This window comes from Canis aureus, chromosome 11, assembly GCF_053574225.1.
Source record: "Canis aureus isolate CA01 chromosome 11, VMU_Caureus_v.1.0, whole genome shotgun sequence".
In the NCBI taxonomy this organism is placed as follows: Eukaryota; Metazoa; Chordata; class Mammalia; order Carnivora; family Canidae; genus Canis; species Canis aureus.
In genome coordinates, this window is record NC_135621.1 from 33,489,413 (window position 1) to 33,507,408 (window position 17,996).

The window sequence follows — 17,996 nt, forward strand, 5'->3', positions numbered from 1 at the left end:
CCTTCTCTTTAAGCCTCTCCAGCCCTGTGGCCCCAGGATCTACAGCCGGCAGAGAGGCAGCTCCTTGCAGGCATAACCCAGCACCGGGCCAAGGGGGAGGTCAAGCCTCTTCAAGCCAACACAGATTACTTCCTCTTTCACTGCCTCATTCTCTAGTGGAAAAAATAAGAAAACAAAATTCCCCTGAGCAACCTGAAACCTTGTGACCCCTCTGGCTAAGTGGCAGGCCCCAGCTCCACCTTAGTCCCCTCCACTTTTCTCTGGCTCACCTATGCTTAAGCCCAGAGGCCAGCCTCAGAGGTTATTTATAACTGTCAGAGGAGAAGGAGGCAGGAAATAGGAAATCATGAAGGAGGGGGCCAGGAGGAGTAGCAGGGGCCAAGTGACCCCGCTGGCTTGGATCCTCTGCCTGCCTGGCCCGTGGCGTCAGTGCCCCATGACAGGGCTTCTTCCCCAGCTCACACTCCTCCTGGCCCCAGAGCCCTGCCTCCTTCTCTCTGGCCAGCCACTTCTTCCTCAGGCCCAGGTGGAAGCAGTTTCATCCTGAGGCTTCTCTTCAGTCTGGCCACACTCACATGGACTTTTCCAGCTGGAGTTAAGGGCACAGGAGCTGGGGGTGGGGTAGGGACCACCCAACCTTTTACCTCCACCAGCCCCACCCTGCTCTCTTTCCTTCCCTTTTTTGTTTAAATACCTTGAAAGCTAGAGTATGAATAGTCAAGACTTGGGACCAAGGGGCCTTAGAGTCCTCCAGAATTACATAGCTAGAAGGAGCAGAGCCCAGCCTGGGGCCCTATCTCTTGGGGGCTCCAACCCCTTTCTCTGTGTCACCATGCTGTCCTCCAGAACCTCAGCTAGCCAAGACTCTTCTGGTACAAATATGAACATAGTTTATGGGCTGCATAGGCTAGGAGTGTCCATACTTGCATACCCAGAGCCATGAACTAGGAGACGGAATTCCAGCTGGCTACCTCAGATCCTGTGTAGACTGAGGCATAATATTCAGCATTGAGTTCATGCACCAAAACATTCCAAGTGACTGCTGAATTTGCAGTGCCACTAAACTTTCAGACAATTTTGGAGTTAGGTTATTCTTGTTTTGTTTTGTCTCGTTTATTTCTTACTTTGTTTTAATACATCATCCTCAACTCAGTGATTCTCTAAGACAAGTGTTCTGAATTGGGTGGATAGGAAGTGATTATAGATGGCCTTCAGGAAGGTGTCAGAAACTCTAGAATTTGTACGTATAGCTTTAATTAGATTCTCAGAGATGCTCCATCCATGAACTGATTAAGATGCTCATCTAAAAAAAGCATAGACCAGAGAGGTGAGAGTTCAAGCTAAGACCAGTGGGGGATCAGGGGTGGGTCTATCCCCTTGCTGCCTTCTTTCCACAATACTTGTCCCCTAGACTCTCACGTCTTAAATATGTCACATTCACACCAGCCACAGTTCCCTTCCATCAAGTTTCTAATGGTATCAATAGGATACTAGGATTTTTAAAATCTGGCGTGTGCTCAGAACTGAGCCAAGTAAGATTGTAACACAAGTCATGAACAGAGGCTGGATCCTTAAATCTAGCCAGTGTTTGGCCTTAAAGGTCACTCCTCCCTTCTTCCTTTTTCCTCCAGCCCCTATAAAGTGCCCACTCACTGATGCAGCCATTCTGTTCAGCAGCCCAAGATGAGCATCTTCCCTATGCAATGCAGATAGTATCTCTTACTTTCTTCTTCCCTCCTCAGCATAGTACAGGCAAATGGAAAAAAGTAATTTTGAAGAATCCTCATGTGAGCAGTGTCTTACCAGTGGGACTTAAAGACATTTCTGGGAAAAAACTTGATCAGGGAAACCCTGGATTAAACAGAACTAAACAGGTTACTGTGCAGCAGGACTTCTCAGAGTCTTTACTATGCTAATGGTCATTGTGCATCTCCAAGAAGGAAATACAATAAACAGCTTTCCTAAGTGTGTTGGCTGAATGAACATTTCTTAGGACTGGTGTTTGAAAGATCACACCCTGGGAAACACTGCTTTAGGCTTTCCCACAGTACATGGAAATCTTCCTTGCCCCTATCCTCACAACTCACCTGATAAATTACAAGAGGTGGTGGTGCTAAATTTCTGCCAGGAAAGCAACCTCAATTCTTCCAAGCCAGACAACGAGGTAGCCTTCAGGGAGGACCCAGGAACTCGGTATTGGAGAATGGATAAAAGTCTCAAGACAGATTTGGAGGTTCCTGTCTTAAGGCTCCAAGGAACTATAATCTGCAAAGTGTTGTAGAGAACACCAAAGTCATGATAACAGAACAAAAGGAAGTAATTCCTATCTTTCTAGCCTGGTGTGATAGCAGGCAACAAGCAAACTGAATTTGTCTTTCCTGACATTCTAATTGCCTGTTGTTCACCTGGCCCAAAATAAAAGACATTGGCCTCAAGACAGCAAAAGCAGACAAATAAAAGTAACACAGATCTCCAGCCTGTAGGGAGACCCAAATAACCTTAATCTGAAGTTCTTTTTATATGACCCATTTTCAGTATTTGTTTATTTCTGTACTTTACCTGCATTTATTGAGCACCTACTAGCTGGGATGGCCTGTGGTCAGGAATACCCATCAATTTCCAGGCAACAAGGCTATTCTTAGTTTTCTGGTGTCTATTTAAAGAGCACTAATCCTCTCAGCATCTTCCTCCTGCAATTAGACTCATACCATTTTCCAACCTGGTACTCTGACCTCGCCCAACTGAGAAGGCAAAATGGACAAGTGTTCTTCCCACACTGTTGCATAGGGCCAGGAATTTGGCCTTTGAGGGCTCGGGCAGCCTGAGAATCAACCAAGCCAGAGGAGATGTGCCTGCTTTGCCCGGACCTTCCAATCAGTGCTGGAGTCCAGAGCCTCCTTTGCTGGTTCTTACTGATAGCACAGTGAGGCAGAAAGTACTAAGAAGTCAGGAGGGGTATGATACAGGCAGCAAAGTGGGACAGTAAGGGAAGACCCTGGACCAGGGAACAGATGTACCAGCCCAAATACCAACTTTGCCATTGCATGGCTGGCTGACTTTGGGCATAATTTGTAATTAAGAGCTTGGACTCAAGTCTAGCATCCTGGACTCAAATCCTAGCTTCATCATGTACTAGCTGCATTTTAGGCAACTTACATAGCCTCTCTCAGCCTTTTTTCCCATGGTGACAATAATGATAATAATTCCTAATGTGTAGGTTTATAGAAAATAGTAAATATATATGTATGTGAAGTTCTTAGAATAGCTGTCAATAGATATTAACTGCTTTAATATTTAATTCCTCTGAGGCCAGGTTTCTTCATTAGCAAAATAGAAATCAGAGTGCTTTCTCATTGGGTGATTATGAGAGTCTTAGGAGATAATGCATGGAAATGTCATGCAACATGACTCCATAAATGTTAAATATTACCAAATGTTATTATTTTTATTCTCTTTCCAGCTCCATCTCGTAGGCCAAACTACTCTACCTCTTTGGATCTTAGTTTCCCCATCTGTCAAGTGAGAGTACTAGATCACATGGATCCTACAATATCAGAGCACAGGGGTTCCCTGCACTGGGACCTACATGGCCTGAAAGTCACTTGCCACAAAGCTGAGTCAGGAGCCTCAGAGTCTTGATTGGCCAGTACACCTACATTTTCCCCACATTTTTGTGCACAGCTCATTAAACAACTGGAAGGAGAAAAAAGATGCCTTGCATTTGCATGCATTCTCTTGACCTGCACCGTCCTATTCATGTGGTGGCCATTAACCAGAGGGGGCTGTTAAGCATTTGAAATGTGACTAGTCCAAACGTAGATGTGCCTAGAGTGTAAAATACATACTGAATTTCAAAAACTTATTAAAACCTTACTAATAATTTTGTAATTGACTACATGTTGAAATGATATCTTGGATAATATTGGGTTAAGATAGTATTAAAATTAAATTAACCTATTTTCCCCCCTTTTTTTAATGTAGCCATGAGAAAATTTAAGATTACATACATTGCCTGTGTTTGCAGCTCTCAATATTATTTGTCTTGGTCAGTGCTAGTCTAGCCTTGGCCTTTCTGTCCCCCTACTTAGGAATCTCCCAATAAGAAACTCTTCTCCAAGGGATATAGAAGGAATTTGAACTATTTGGGGTTAACTTTTTTAAACAAAATAAAACACAGATGTTGACTATCCAGGTGGGGCATTAAATTTTAAGAGCCTCCAGGAATCTACTCTGGCTTAAAGGGGCCCTGAATAAATAAAATCCATCAAGCCGCCAAAGCATCCCATGGTGTTAGCACACTCATGAACACCTGAGGTTTGACATCTGCACTCTGGTTGCCCCAGCCATCTCTTGTCTTCTCTATCTGAAAAGTATGACTAATGGTTTGGGTTTCATTTTCCAAGACAATTACCACTGTTTAGCATGCTATCCTAGCAGCTTAAGACAGCTTTTTCTTATGGAGCCGTTCTGTGCTTAACATGCGAAAACTGATTTCTTTTGTCTTTGTCTGTCTGTCTGTCTGTCTGTCTCTCTCTCTCTCTCTCTCTCTGATACACACAAGAGCTAAGTACACAATTGCTTGGGAAGGCTGGAATGATATCTTTCTCAAATGTCATTCAAGATACTTTTATTTCATGCCTACTGTGCATCAGGCAATGATCTGGTAAGATGTTACTCTCTGGATTACAGCTGGCTCACCATCTAGGGGGAGGCACCAAGTAGTAATAATATGATGACTGACATTAATCAAAACCCTCACTACATGCCAGGCAGAGGGCCAAGCCTACAACTCCCATTATCTCCATGAATTCTTCTACAACGCTAGGAGATTAAGAGTACTGTTATGGTGTAGTCCATTTTATAGATAAGAAAAATGAGGCTTAGAAAGATTGACTTGCCTGGGATATACAGCTAGCTACTGATGGAGCCAGAGTTTGAACCAGGCAGTCTTAACTCCAGAACCTGTGCTCTGAACCTTCTCAGGAACTGTGGAAAGTGCGATAACAAACAGAAGCAGTATTCTCTGGTAAAACAGAGAACAAGGTACATCATTTTGCCTGAAAAACCAGTTGGTCTTATTTGCCAGAGACCCTAGAGCCTGAAAGAAATTCAGACCATCTAGACTCGGGGTCACAAACTGGTAAGTCACAGGGCTGCATCTGGCCCAACGACATGTTTTGTCTGGCCCACACACATATGCGTGTTTCTCATTAACTGTGCCAAGATTTAAAAATCAAAAGATTTCACATTAAAATTTTGGATATCGAGCTTTTCCTAAAAAAACCGGAAATCTGGTAATATTACTAGGCTCACGTTCTGAGAGACTGGAGCTGAGTACTAGCTGTCCCCTTAAGAAGGTACATGGATGCTTCAGCTCACCACAGTTGCTACCATGCTCTGGTGCCTCCCCCACTGCAAGGCCAAAGGTGAGCTGCTACTTAACATCACATTTGCCCATTGTTTTGTTATTTATCTCAGAATAAAGAAATACTTTTAGTACCCATTGATCCTTCCACAGTGGGAAAACAAGAGACGAGGTAACCACATATGTGTATATTTGGTAGAACCGAGTAATGTTTCCATATGTTTCATAGGCAAACATCCAGCTTCTATGACTGGCCTCTTTAGGCATTAGGGTTTGTGATCTAACCTAAGTGAAAGGTAAGAAAACCCAGGCCAAGAGAGAATCAGGCAAAGAACAAACTGGAACTCACATCTACACTTGACTATTTCAGGTGCAGGTTTTTTGCACTGTACTCATTTGCTCAGAAACGTACCCTGAGAATAATATGAATAATATGGATTCTCTTGCATCTCTCAGCCCTTCTGGTAAACATTTGTATCAAGAAGCTACAGTCATGGGAACTTGAGGGTTTCTGTCCTATTGTCAGAGAGGGGAGTGGATTGCAATTGCCCACGAGGGCACGTGTTGATCTGTGGGTTCCAAATCTCCCTTTTCATTCATGTGAACTAAGTTCCAGCAGATCACACACATTTTTAATCACAGGTCTTCATGTTAGCCAGGCTTTCACAAGAGAAGTCTTCTCAGCTACATAGGTTTGAGCCAAGCCTTTAGCCAAATTTCCTGGAGCAAGGGACTGCTCAGATAGACTCTGGATCTGGAAGACCTTGTTTTGATGAATATTGAGTCTAAATCCCGCTTCTTATCCATCAGCTTCAGTGGTGGTGTTAATGGGAATCAGAAGAATTTTTACCACGCTCTCCAGACATCAATGACAGATACCAAAGTGACCTTAATTTTAAATTCTAGCCATCAACTAGGTCTGCGAGGTTGCTATCTGTTTGGCAAATCAGCTCTTCTCCAACAGGAAGTTTGGTGGTCAAATATGTCATCCGATAAAGTATGTCTGCTCATTAGTGGTTTTGTCCAATTGAAGCCCTCATCCACTTTTACAACCACAGAGATCCTGGCTCTTATCTTAATAGACATATTTCTAAAGAAGTTACCTTCTAAAAGGTGTTGTTGATAGATGTAGGTACTCAATTATTCAGCTAGACTAGAGAGCCCCTTTGAAGAGAACTTGACATATAGTAAGTATTCAGGAAAATACTGTTACTAGAAGTATATGTGAAAAAGATGCATATATACCACACAGAGCCAGTACTGCTCTTTTACAGATAAAAGCCTGAAATCCAGAGAAGTTGACATCACTAGGGTGTTTCCAAAACCAGATGGTGACCCAATTCTAGAACTCAAGTGTCCTGATTCCAAGCCATTGCTCACTCCTGTACACTGTGCATCTCCTAACCCCAGCATAGACAAGGGTAGATGGGGACAGGGAATATGGACTCGACATCCAAGTTCAGTGTCACTAATCCATTTCCCAGGCCCTCCCCAGCATCTTCCACCTGTGCCTGTCAGAGTTTAGGAATATAGAACTTGGCCTCCTAGTTCCACGTGTGGGCTGTGTGACTGAGCTCTGGAATCATACTAGTTGTCACTCTCCACATCTGTTTAACGAGAACAGTGACTCTCCCCATCCTGCTTTTCCCTGGGGGATGTTGTAATTCTCAAATAAGATCAAGTGGACTTGAGACTCTAGAGAACTTGGTTATTGGTTTCAGTGTTTTATGGGAGGCAATGTGGTTAAGTGGGAAAACATTAGACTGAGGGACAGGGGTCAAACAGCCATGATTTTGAAACTTAGCCCCTCTTTATGTGGCCCAAACATCACATCTCTCCAAGCCCCATTTTCCTAACCAAAAATAAAGTGAGAATACTCATTCTGCCATATAATGTAACACCATAACTAAAAACTAATATTTCTTGAACTTTCAGTATGTGGTAGACTCCATGCTAGACATTTTCCTTGAGTTTTTTTCACTTATTCACTAACCCCATGTGGTACTATTATTTCCCCTCATTTTGCAGATGAGCAAACTGAGGCCAGAGAATTTACCCAAGCTCATGAATGGCAGAGCTCACAAGAGCTACTATGTTTCCAAATTTCAAAGGCTATGAGTCTATTCATGATGATCAAGTCCAGGTCAAATGGAAATCCCTCCTAACTCATGAACCATAAGCACTTCAGCCAAACACTGGTGATCCATTAGGTCATCAAACCATGTCCTCATGAGGTCTGACCCAGGTCGTAAGGCTTGCCTTCCCATGCCTTGATCTGGGGGATTGAAGGAGCCCTGAATTTCTGAATTAAACAGCCCTTCTCTATGGGCAACTGGGCTGTCAGATGCCTGGTGCCCCCATTTGAGAGGGACGGGGGTAATTGCCATGTAATATTTAAGGTCTCTGGTTCTAGAATAGCTGTGCTCTGCTCAGGACTTACCCCCTTCCTTCCCCGCCACCCCTCCCCCCCCCCCCCCCATCCATCCCCTGTCATTCAAGGGGACTCTGTTTTTCTACTGGCTGAACTTTACCTTGGGCTCTCTGAGGCCAAATCTCACAGCTTTCCTTCCCTTCCCCACCCCCACAAACAGCCAGGTGGCCAAAGGCCTGGGAATACTTAGCATCTCTCCTCTCTGCCCTGAATGCCACTGTTAGGTGATAAGATTTACGTGAACATAAATCAGAACTGGGTGTTGGGCAGCACGGACCATTCCTTCTGTGGCAGCCAAATCGTCCCAGGTTCGCAGATGGCTATAAATGAATCAGGAAATGTTCTCTAGGCCCCCCTCCCTTCTCTAGACACTAATTTTTTAGCAATCAGGCAAAAACTCTTCTGAGTTCCAATACAGCTGGGACGGACACCTTGTGACCTCCTGTCAAATGCTATTTAGTGAATCCCTTTAGCTAGGATCAGTACATACTTGTCTACTCCAGCCCATCAGAGATTAACACAGGAAATCAAACCCCTGAACCCATATCACCTGCTCTGGAAGGGTATGAAGCTTAACCAGGACATATTAGCTACCTGCTAGCTCTACAAGCCTGTTCTTAGTGCTGTGGGTAAACAGGGAGATGGCAAGAGTAGTGAATGCGTGGACCTGCTCACATGGAGAAGGGATGATAAACTGGTATAAAACTAAATGACTCTCAGAGGAGTGAAGAACAGTTATCTACCAAGGGTCTATCAGCTATTTTTAGCACTTCAGTAGGCCAACCCAAATCATACAATAAACCATCCAGTCACCCATGAGAAAGCCTCTCAGGCTTAATAAGACACCAAGTTTCATTGCTTTTGACTGCAGTTAGTTTGTGTATTAGCTGATTATGTCAGGAAAAAAATGGCTATTATCAGCCATTATAATTATATTTTAACCGGTTTTCATGGAAAAATCATTGACACACAAAATGTGGCAGGTAATTTTTCCCAGCATTGAGAGAATTAGTAAAAATCATCCTTAGCATTGAAAAGGCTGGTTCAGTGGAAAGAGCACCGGGATAGAGATTAGAAATAGGGTTTGAGGCTTGGTTTCATTAGAACCACACAGCAATAAAATTGGGGGCAGCAGGGGAGGCCAGAGCTGGAGAGGCTGGCTATGGAAGAACATCAAAGAGAAGCATAATAAAATAAAATAAATTTAAAAAAATTAAAAAGAAAAAAAAATTAAAAAGTATTTTTAACAGCAGATAATCTTTTAAAAAAAAAGAGAGAGAGAAGCATATTGAGTGGAACCCTGGCAGTAGAGAGTCAAAAAACTAATGTAGAGGAGGTTCCAAAAGGAACCCTGGCAGTAGAGAGTCAAAAAACTAATATAGAGGAGGTTCCAAAAGATGTTCCTGGGCTAAAGAGTCATAGCCCTTGGTCTATGCTGATTTAGATTACAAATTTTGGATGGATTAAGCAAGTTTAGATTCTATTTCTTAGAGGTGTGATCTTGGACAAACAATTTTACCCTCTAGCCTCAGCTCACTCACCAGGAAGCTGGGATGGGCCATGTCTACTTCACAAGGTGCAAGGATTTTCTTACAGTGCCTGGAGTACAGTAAATACACCTCAGGGAAAGGTAGTTATCATTTTGAGTGATCCCCTGGTGGAGTGGTATTTAGAAATCTCCAGCTTTTTTCTCTGGGAGTATGAATGGAGTATTATGGCCAGAATATGCAACTGGACTTATCAAGTAATGCAGACAGTAGAGCAGGTTCCTTCCCTCTCAGAGGGTTTAGATGGTCCCTCTGGGTGGTATACAGCCCTTAGATCTTTTCCAGCCCAAGAATGACTCACTCTGGGAATTTTCCATACAGCTTTGGATAATTTGGTTTTTACTAAAGATAGTGTTTTTAAATGTGTTCAAAATTTGAGCAAGGTGTGACTATTCTTCTATGCCAGTGCCAGGGAGTGCATGGGGAAATGGGACCAAATGAGACCTGGAGAATAGGAAGTTGATGAGGGTGTTCAAAACCCAGGGGACAGCATGGGCCAAGACCCAGACAGAGAATCTGAACAGCAGGAGCTGGAAGAGCCAGTGATGAGAGGATGATGAAGACGGAGGCAGGGGTCAGACTGGTCCTCATTAGAGCCATTTTATGACACTTCATCCCAAGAGTTCAGTGAAGGGTTTTAATCAGGACAGTGGAATTGTCTGTCAAACCAGACCTTTTAGTTCCTTTAGTTCCTCTAGTTCCTTTTAGTTCCCATAATGACTCTGGCATCTTTCTTGGCTAGAAACCACTGTGCTTTCCCCTCCACAGTCCATCTCCAGTCCCCATGGCCTCCCACCATTCCCTCCAAGCATGATCCAAATGCAATAGCAAGAGTAGTAGGGAAACAAAGGGATAAGTCCCCTCACTGTCACTATGAGTCTGGCTAGGACCAGTCAAGAAGGGGACATCTTTAAGTCAGCACATAAAACCCTGCACACATGTCTTCAACCCTGCAGCTCAGCCTAAACCTGAGCTTACAACAAAACCCCAAAGTCAAGCAACTTAATCCAATGAATGGCCCCCTGCTTATTATGAAAGCAAAAATATAAAACCATATACAACTGAATGACTCCCAAACTGCATCAAGTCAAGAGCCATGGCTTTCCTGGCATGTAAGCCTCTCCCTCCCTATAAAAATACTCCTGTCAGCTTGGTCTAAGTGGTCTTAATTTTGCTCCCTTCCAGAGGGACAAAAGGATAAGCAAAAGAAAAAAAACTTAGAAAATCAGTAAAAATTATAAGCTGTTTTCCATTTGAGAAAGGCATATAAAGTCTCTCCAGGACAGGACTATAATACTCCCTCCATTCCTTCATGTTGCACATCCAAAAACAACTATGTGAACAAAGCCACTCTGGAGGGCAAACTAGCAGGTGCTGTTAAAATTTAAAATACACCTACCTGTGTCCAGGAATTCCAGTTGTATATTTGCTATAAAGAAATATTAGCACACATGAACCAGAGAAGTAGACAACTATTTTTTGCAGTGCTCTTTGTAAACATGAAAAGCTGTTAGAATCCTAGACATCTATCAGTAGGGAAATACATTCTACATACATTCTATACTTACAGGGATATATAGTATAGTAATGTAATAGGATAAAGTAGTATATAATATACCATATTATATAATATACGGTAATTAACATCTAATATAGTAGTTGAGTATATTTTAGAGCCAGCTCACTGGGGTTTAAATATAGGCTCTGCTGTAATCCTGACAAAATTATCTGATTTTTCTAAGCCTCAATTTCCTCATCTGTAAAGTGGGAATGACAGGAGCATGCTTGCCTCAGAGGACTGTTTAGAGAATTAAATGAGTTAATGCATGTTAACTATTTAGAATGGAACATAATAACCACTCTCTACCTGTTAGCTTTTTATTTTTTTAAAAGATTTTATTTATTTATTCATGAAAGACACAGAGATAGAGGCAGAGACATAGGTAGAGGGAGGAGAAGCAGACTCCATGCAAGGAGCCCAATGTGGGGCTCGATCCCAGGACCCTGGGATCATGCCCTGAGCCGAAGGCAGGCGCTCAACTGCTGAGCCACCCAGGCCTCCCTACCTGTTTGCTTTTTAAAATATAATCCCATGGAACACTATACATAGGATGAAGTAGATATATATGTGTATTAACTGGGAACAAGCCCTAATACATGTTGTTCAATTACAAAAAGCAAAATGCTATATGTGGTATTCCACTATTTATGGTATTCTATCATTCATGTATTAAGGGAAAAACTACTATAAATTTCTCTTGGGTACCTATATATATAAATGCATAGGGAGGAAAGGATCTGGAGAAGAATCTAGAATTAGAGGAAGTGCTCAAAACAAAGGTTACTCTTATCTAATTTTAGATAGATGATAGATAGATAGGTAGATAGATGGATAGATACACATGTACACATAGTTACATACACACATGGATGTCGAATGTATTCATAAGATAACTTTTGATTTTTGAAATGTGGAGAAAACTTAAGGGCCACGGTGTTGCAAGTTATTATTCCCCTTTTATAAATGAGGAAACCAAAGCTTAAAGACATCCAATAACATGCCTAAGTGCGCACCGCCAACAAGCCCCAGAGGAAGGATTTAAACCTAGCTCTGCCCACCCCATGACCTTTCCACCACCCCACACTGCCTCTCAAGGCTGGCCACCCAGGAGTTGACGATAACAAAAGCTAGAAGAAGAGTTCTCCTTGTCCATACTGGCTGGAATGGTAAAAGCCAAATGCAATGGAGAATTGTGTTGTTGTTTTTGTTTTTAATTAATGAACCTGTTGGAATGTGCCATTCAGCAGTGGAGCTGAATGGTTCCTGCTGTTCCTGCAAAACAAACAAAAGTCCCTCCACCCAAGCCACTTCTGTGGCCACTTTTCTAGCCTTATCTATCCAGGGATTGTGAAAGGGACACAGAACTGTGGGAGAGGCACCTTCTCCAGCTAGCTGGGACCCAGTCTCTGATCTTCCTGCCACCACACCAGCCATCTACATAGAGTGGGCATCTTGCCCTGGGCAGCCCCAACTCATCCCCATCAAGAAGGGGAAGAGTCTTGAAGCCCATGATGTCTTGTCTCCATTAGCTTTACTTCTCCCTGGATCTCAGTGTGATAATCTAAGTCATTGTTTATTTTGACCTGGTGGTTTTGAGAATTCTTTCAGTTCTAATAGCCAAAGAACATTAGAAATTTTCCTTTTTCTCTATTTATGTCCTAAACTAATAATAATTTTTCCCTTCCATAATATGATATTTACTTAAAACCTCAGGTCATTTTGGCTCTTTTCATATTTTTAACAAAAACTTTCCCAAATCAATAAGTAAAGCCTTCTTCGAATGTTAACCCTCCATTCCCTTTCAGTCCAAGGAAGGGTTGTTTACCTTAGAATATTAAGGGTAAATGAAAGTCAAAAAGGTTTTGAAGAATTGCCTAGCTAAAAATGAATTCACCTTACCATTTAGTAGCTGGGTGACCTTGGGCAAGCACAACCTTTCCTAGACTTGATGTTTTCCATCTGAAAAAAAATGGTCGTGATACCTACTCTTAAGGTTGCTGGGTGGATGAAGGACATGGAATTTATGAAGTGCTTGCACCCAGTAGGAGTCTGAGAGGTGTCCCTTCCCTCCTTTGTAGAGCAGCTCTCCTCTTTCTGTGGTTCCCAAGATCCGAACAGCCTGGGTCCTCTCTGAAGTCTGATCCTTTTTATTTTCCTTCAGTCACAAAGCCCAGTGTGGATGTGTGTGTGTGTGTGTGTGTGAGAGAGAGAGAGAGAGAGAGAGAGAGAGAGTCAGACAGAGAGAGACAGAGAGACAGAGAATGGGTCTGGCTTCTTTGAAAATGGCTTCTTTGCTAAAACCACAACCTCAGATCTGATACCAAAAGAATCTGCTGGCACTGGTCCCTGTCAAAACAATTCAGAGATATCCAAGGACTGTCCTCCAGGGCTGGCAGTGGGCCCCCAAGCTGAGCCTCACTCGTGAATTCCCAAGAGGCTCTGGAGTCAGGCCCCCAACACTCCATGGCACAGCCCCATTCCTCTATGCAAAGGAGGCTGGAGAGAAGGGTTTGGCATTCTAAAGCAAAATTCTCTCTCTCTGCTGCCTGCCTCCTGAAGAAACCACACACACACACACACACACACACACACACACACACACACCAATTTTCAGAAAGCTCTTGGCACTGCCTACCCCTTCCTGAGCTGGACAGAGCTGCTGGAGCAGGATCTGCCCAGCCAAGGCTGCCTTCTTCATTCCCAACCCCCTCTCTTCCCTCCAGAGTCAAGGTTTTGTCAGGAGTTACAGGGGTGCTGACTGGTGGGGAGGGGGTCAGAGATATCCTGGCTGCTGCCAAGTCCTTTTCTTTCCCCCACAGTATGTTTTATAAGCCGGCATGTAGTTTATTCTTCTCCTAAACACTTCACTAGGGTGCAGGGCCTGGAGTTGCCATAGAAACACCTTTTAACTCCTCCCCACCCAGAAAGCAGTGCCAATCCCCAGGGCTTGGGAAGGGGGCGGGGGAGAAAGGCAAAAAGAGACACCTGTGGATGAGGAGAAAGGAGAGGGAAGGTGATGGGGGTTCTTTAGACAAGGCCAAGTCGGGCATACAGTGCTTTGCCCAGCAACATGGCACTCAGCCATGAAGAGAAAACAGCCAGGAAGGTCTGGGAAGAGGAAGCGGGTGGTCTGGCTTGAGCACCTTTAATGGGCTACAGCATTGATTGCTGGGGTCATAAGGGTCAAGGAGAATGGGGAGCTCCTACACATTTCCTTCAGCGTGAGGGCAGGCAGAGCTTCAACCCAGACTGGAAAGGAGAAGTGCTATATGAGCAAGGAAAACTGGGAGCCACCTACTGGACACTAGCAGGGTACTGTAAGGCAGCGGAGGTCAACAAGCAAGCAGCCCACATCCACACCTCCCATTTTTAAAAGCATTATCTCATCCCTACCACTAGTGCAGTGCACCAAACCCAGGCAGAACAGTTCTGGATTGGTGCCAGTGTATCGAAGATTTTTGTTTGTTTCTTTTTTATTTTTGCTACCACAATGTTCTGGTCTATGGGTACTTCCCGGTAACTTAGCTTTCCTCTGGGCAGTTTATTGAGGGCAGGGATTTGTTAAATAAATCCAGAGAAATTACAAGAAACTTTCTGCATCAGCCCAGACCCGCAGCAGGAAACCTGAGTCGACCAGTGCAACCCATTAAAAGCAGGGTCTCCTTGCTGCTGTTTCCACTGTTCTCTGGTGAACTTGCAGGGTGAAAACCCAAAAGCCAAGGGCAAGGGGGAGTCATGAGGTCTCACTCTCCCCACACACCAAAAACTCTGAGCAAACACCCCCAAGCCATTGTCAAGCAGAAGAGGGTACCCTGAGTCCACCTGTCAGCCTCCTGACCTCCTCACTGAGCAAAACCAGAGCCCAGCGGCAGCAGCAGCTCCCAACACTATTCAGGTGGGAATGTCACCAATGGGGTAAGGAGGGACAAGCCAAGTAGAATTTGGGTGGGAGCAGTCAAAGGAGAAGGAAGAAAACCTTCCAGGCCTCAGGCAGCCCAAAAGAATCCTTCAGGCAATCCACAAACCGAAGGGCCAGCTGGATTCCCCTGGGGAGAGGGAAGGGTATACAACATGGGCCCCAGGAAACCTCTAACAAGGGTGACCCCAGGTCACATAAACACCCATGCTTGCCAACTGGACTGACCTTCTGGTCACCACAGCCACCTCCCTGACTTCTCCTAGGCTCAGCAGGGCCCACCAGCAGTGCCCCTCCCAACTTCAGCTGCCTTCCCTGCCAGGCTCCTGTCTCCTCCCCCTCCCCTGCAGCACACTTGTGGAGGCCCTCACCCAGGACCCAGTGGAAAATTTTCCTTCTTCTTTATGACTTAAAACACACACGCTCCATTCTTCACCTCTGAATCGACACAGGCAGAAGAGGGCAGCTAGACTGTGCCCCACCCCACCCCAGCCCGAGTACACACACACACACACACACACCCCACACATACACATACACACACACACACACACACACCCCGCAGCAGGGGCCACTGGACTTGCATGCTTTATGAGCTGGAAAGGAGAGAAGAGATGTTTTCCAGCTGCTACTCCACCTCTGGCCATCCAAACACAAGTGTCCCAAACACTCCCCAACAAGTTCTCCCAGGACACTTGTGAGGCCCTGGATTAAAACTGGTTCTACTTCTTACTGAGTCTCTAATCAAGACACAAAGTCCAGTTTGGAATTGTCACCATGATGTGATCGTTGGCATCTTTGTTCTTTTGGTGACAAATCTGTTTTCCACTGCTCATTCTCCCCCTCCCCACATGCATTCAAGCAAAAAAAAAAAAGAAAAAAAAATAACCTTCCTGTGAATTCTCACAGCTATGTGATAAGTGATCCCTCACACACGCCACCTCCTGCTTGCTATCAACACTCTCAAATACAGTTCCTCCGGGAAAGGGTCAACCCACAGCTTTCTTCTCATTTTTCCCTTAAATCCACTCAAACTTGGCAGTCTAAGAAGCTCATTTAGCCTTTGCCTGGGAAGTAGGAGGCTGGGTTGGGTGTCAATGAAAAGAATAAACTAAACGGGTGCAGGAGAAAATGCAAACTCAGAAAACTTCAAGATTCTCCTGCAACTTTGTGCACATGGCTGGCAACTTTTTTTAAACTATTGAACAACTCAGTACTTCAGTTAGTTGGCATTCCAAGTTTTAGGAAAGCCCTCCCACCCTTCTCCCCCAGCCCTTCTCTCTTGAGAGTGAAAAGGGAAATTTTCCAGATGTCAAAAGGACCAATAGGGGCCTCACGCCCTAAAATGAGAGCAAAGGTTGCAAGGGGTTCACTTACCACTGTAGGTTTTCTCTGCAGGGCATCTGCCCCTTCATCTATGCCAGACCCTCTGACTGAAGAAACTGAGTTTCGACCCCCTGCCCCCATCCCAAGCTCAGTCAGAAAAAAGAAACGGGACTCGCTACGCCCTCCGGAGCTGCACCCCAGTCCGGGCTGCAGCGCAAGACCGGGCACCGCAAAAGCGGGCACCGCAGGGGCTCTGGTGGGGACACCCGGAGCGCTTACCGATGTCAGAGTTGCAGAAGGCGTCCTGGGGGTGGCTGGGCGAGCATGTGCACGCCTCGGCGCTCCAGTGCCCCAGGCTCCAGCTGCCCAGAAGCACCACTAGCCCGAGCCAGGGAGTCATTGCCGCTGTGGCTGCTGAGGCTGCTGCTCGCCTCTCCAAAGTTGTGCGCGCCGCTGGAGGGGCCGCTGCAGCCCGAGCTCGCCTGCCCGGCCTTGCGGGGCAACTTTGGCTTCGGCGCGCTGCCCTCGGGGTGCCCAGTGGGGAGGGAGGGGTGCAGCGAGGCTGTCTCGGCGCTGGCGCACGACTCTGCGGGCCGGCGGTCTCTCCCGGGGAAGGAGCGGGAGCCGGGGCGGAGCAGGAGCAGCAGGAGGAGGAGAAGCCGTCTGAGCGCCCGCCCGCTGCCCGCTCTGCGCCGCTGCCCGGCGGCCGAGTGATATAGTGCGGGTCCCCCCCGGGCAACTCCTCTCGGGCACTCGGGGCCCGCCCCCTGCGACCAATGGCAGAGCCGCATTACCTCATCGGCCCTCCAAAGGGGCGGGGCCGGGGGCGCGGGCCGACGGGGCGGGGCGGCCCCGGACCGTTCAGATCCTTATAGGGAATAATACGGCTGTGGGCACGGGAGTGGGTGAACCGGAACGCGCCTGGGACCTAAGCTTGCCAGGTGGCCCCCGGAGCGGGTCCCCGGGCCCGACCTTGCCAGTGCTCTGACCACACACCCACCCACCCTGCTTGCTCTCTGAGCGCTTCTGACCCAAACCACCCACCACAGCACCAACTCGTCCTCGGGTCACAGGCGGCCCTGGCGACCCTGACCGCGCCTGGTGGAAGGGCGAAGGACAAAGGCTAACTCTCCGGCTTCTCTGGAGAGAGCAGGGTCAGAGGGGAGAGGACCAGCTGACGACCCACACACCTACCCTCCGACTTTCCTGGATGTGAGGGAGCCATCTGCCCTTTGGAGCTGGCTTTAGGGACTGTTGCGCAGCACCCCCACCCCCACCCCACTTGCCCAGAGTAAACTGTGAAGTCACTCAACAAACACTGTTCTGAATGTTGGAATGAGCAAAACAAAGTCCTTGCTTCCATGAAAGTCGCAAGCAGTGCATCAGTGAATTCACCAATATGCCAGGTGATTTTCTATGATGATAGTACCATGAAGAAACAAAACTTAGTAATGGGTTAGAAATTACTGGATGATGGTGGGGGGACTGCTTTCTATGGAATAGTGAGAGAAGGTATATCTGAGGAGGTGACAGTCTGGCTGAGAGGTGAGCAAGGAGAAGGAGCAGGAGGAAGCCCTATGGAAATCTGGGAGGAGAAAATGTCAGTTAGGGAGAACAGCAAGTGCAAAGGCTCTGAGCTTATTTGAAAAACAATGAGTAGAAAGGGCAGGAGAAAATAGTAACCCCACCAAGGCCAGACAAATCTCCATCCTTCAGCAAGGAATTGGGGGTGAATTGATCCAAAACTGGGGTAACTTACACTGGATTCTGGAGAACTATCCAGGATCTTAGCCTACTAGCCATAATGGATGATTGCTAATAACTAATACTATGACTATCCTTATTATTAA

General features: G+C 45.8%; 2 protein-coding genes across 5 annotated transcripts in view; one reads left to right on the top strand and one right to left on the bottom strand.

The window, feature by feature from the left end:
• The window catches only part of TIMP3 (TIMP metallopeptidase inhibitor 3), a 57,738-nt gene extending 40,881 nt beyond the window's left edge, over positions 1-16,857 (bottom strand). The window contains exon 1 of the mRNA XM_077914745.1: positions 16,426-16,857. Within this exon, the coding sequence (XP_077770871.1) occupies positions 16,426-16,546 (121 nt within the window). The 5' untranslated portion in view covers positions 16,547-16,857. The remainder of the gene's footprint in view (positions 1-16,425) is intronic.
• The window catches only part of SYN3 (synapsin III), a 453,214-nt gene that overhangs the window by 191,003 nt on the left and 244,215 nt on the right, over positions 1-17,996 (top strand). The window lies entirely within an intron of this gene.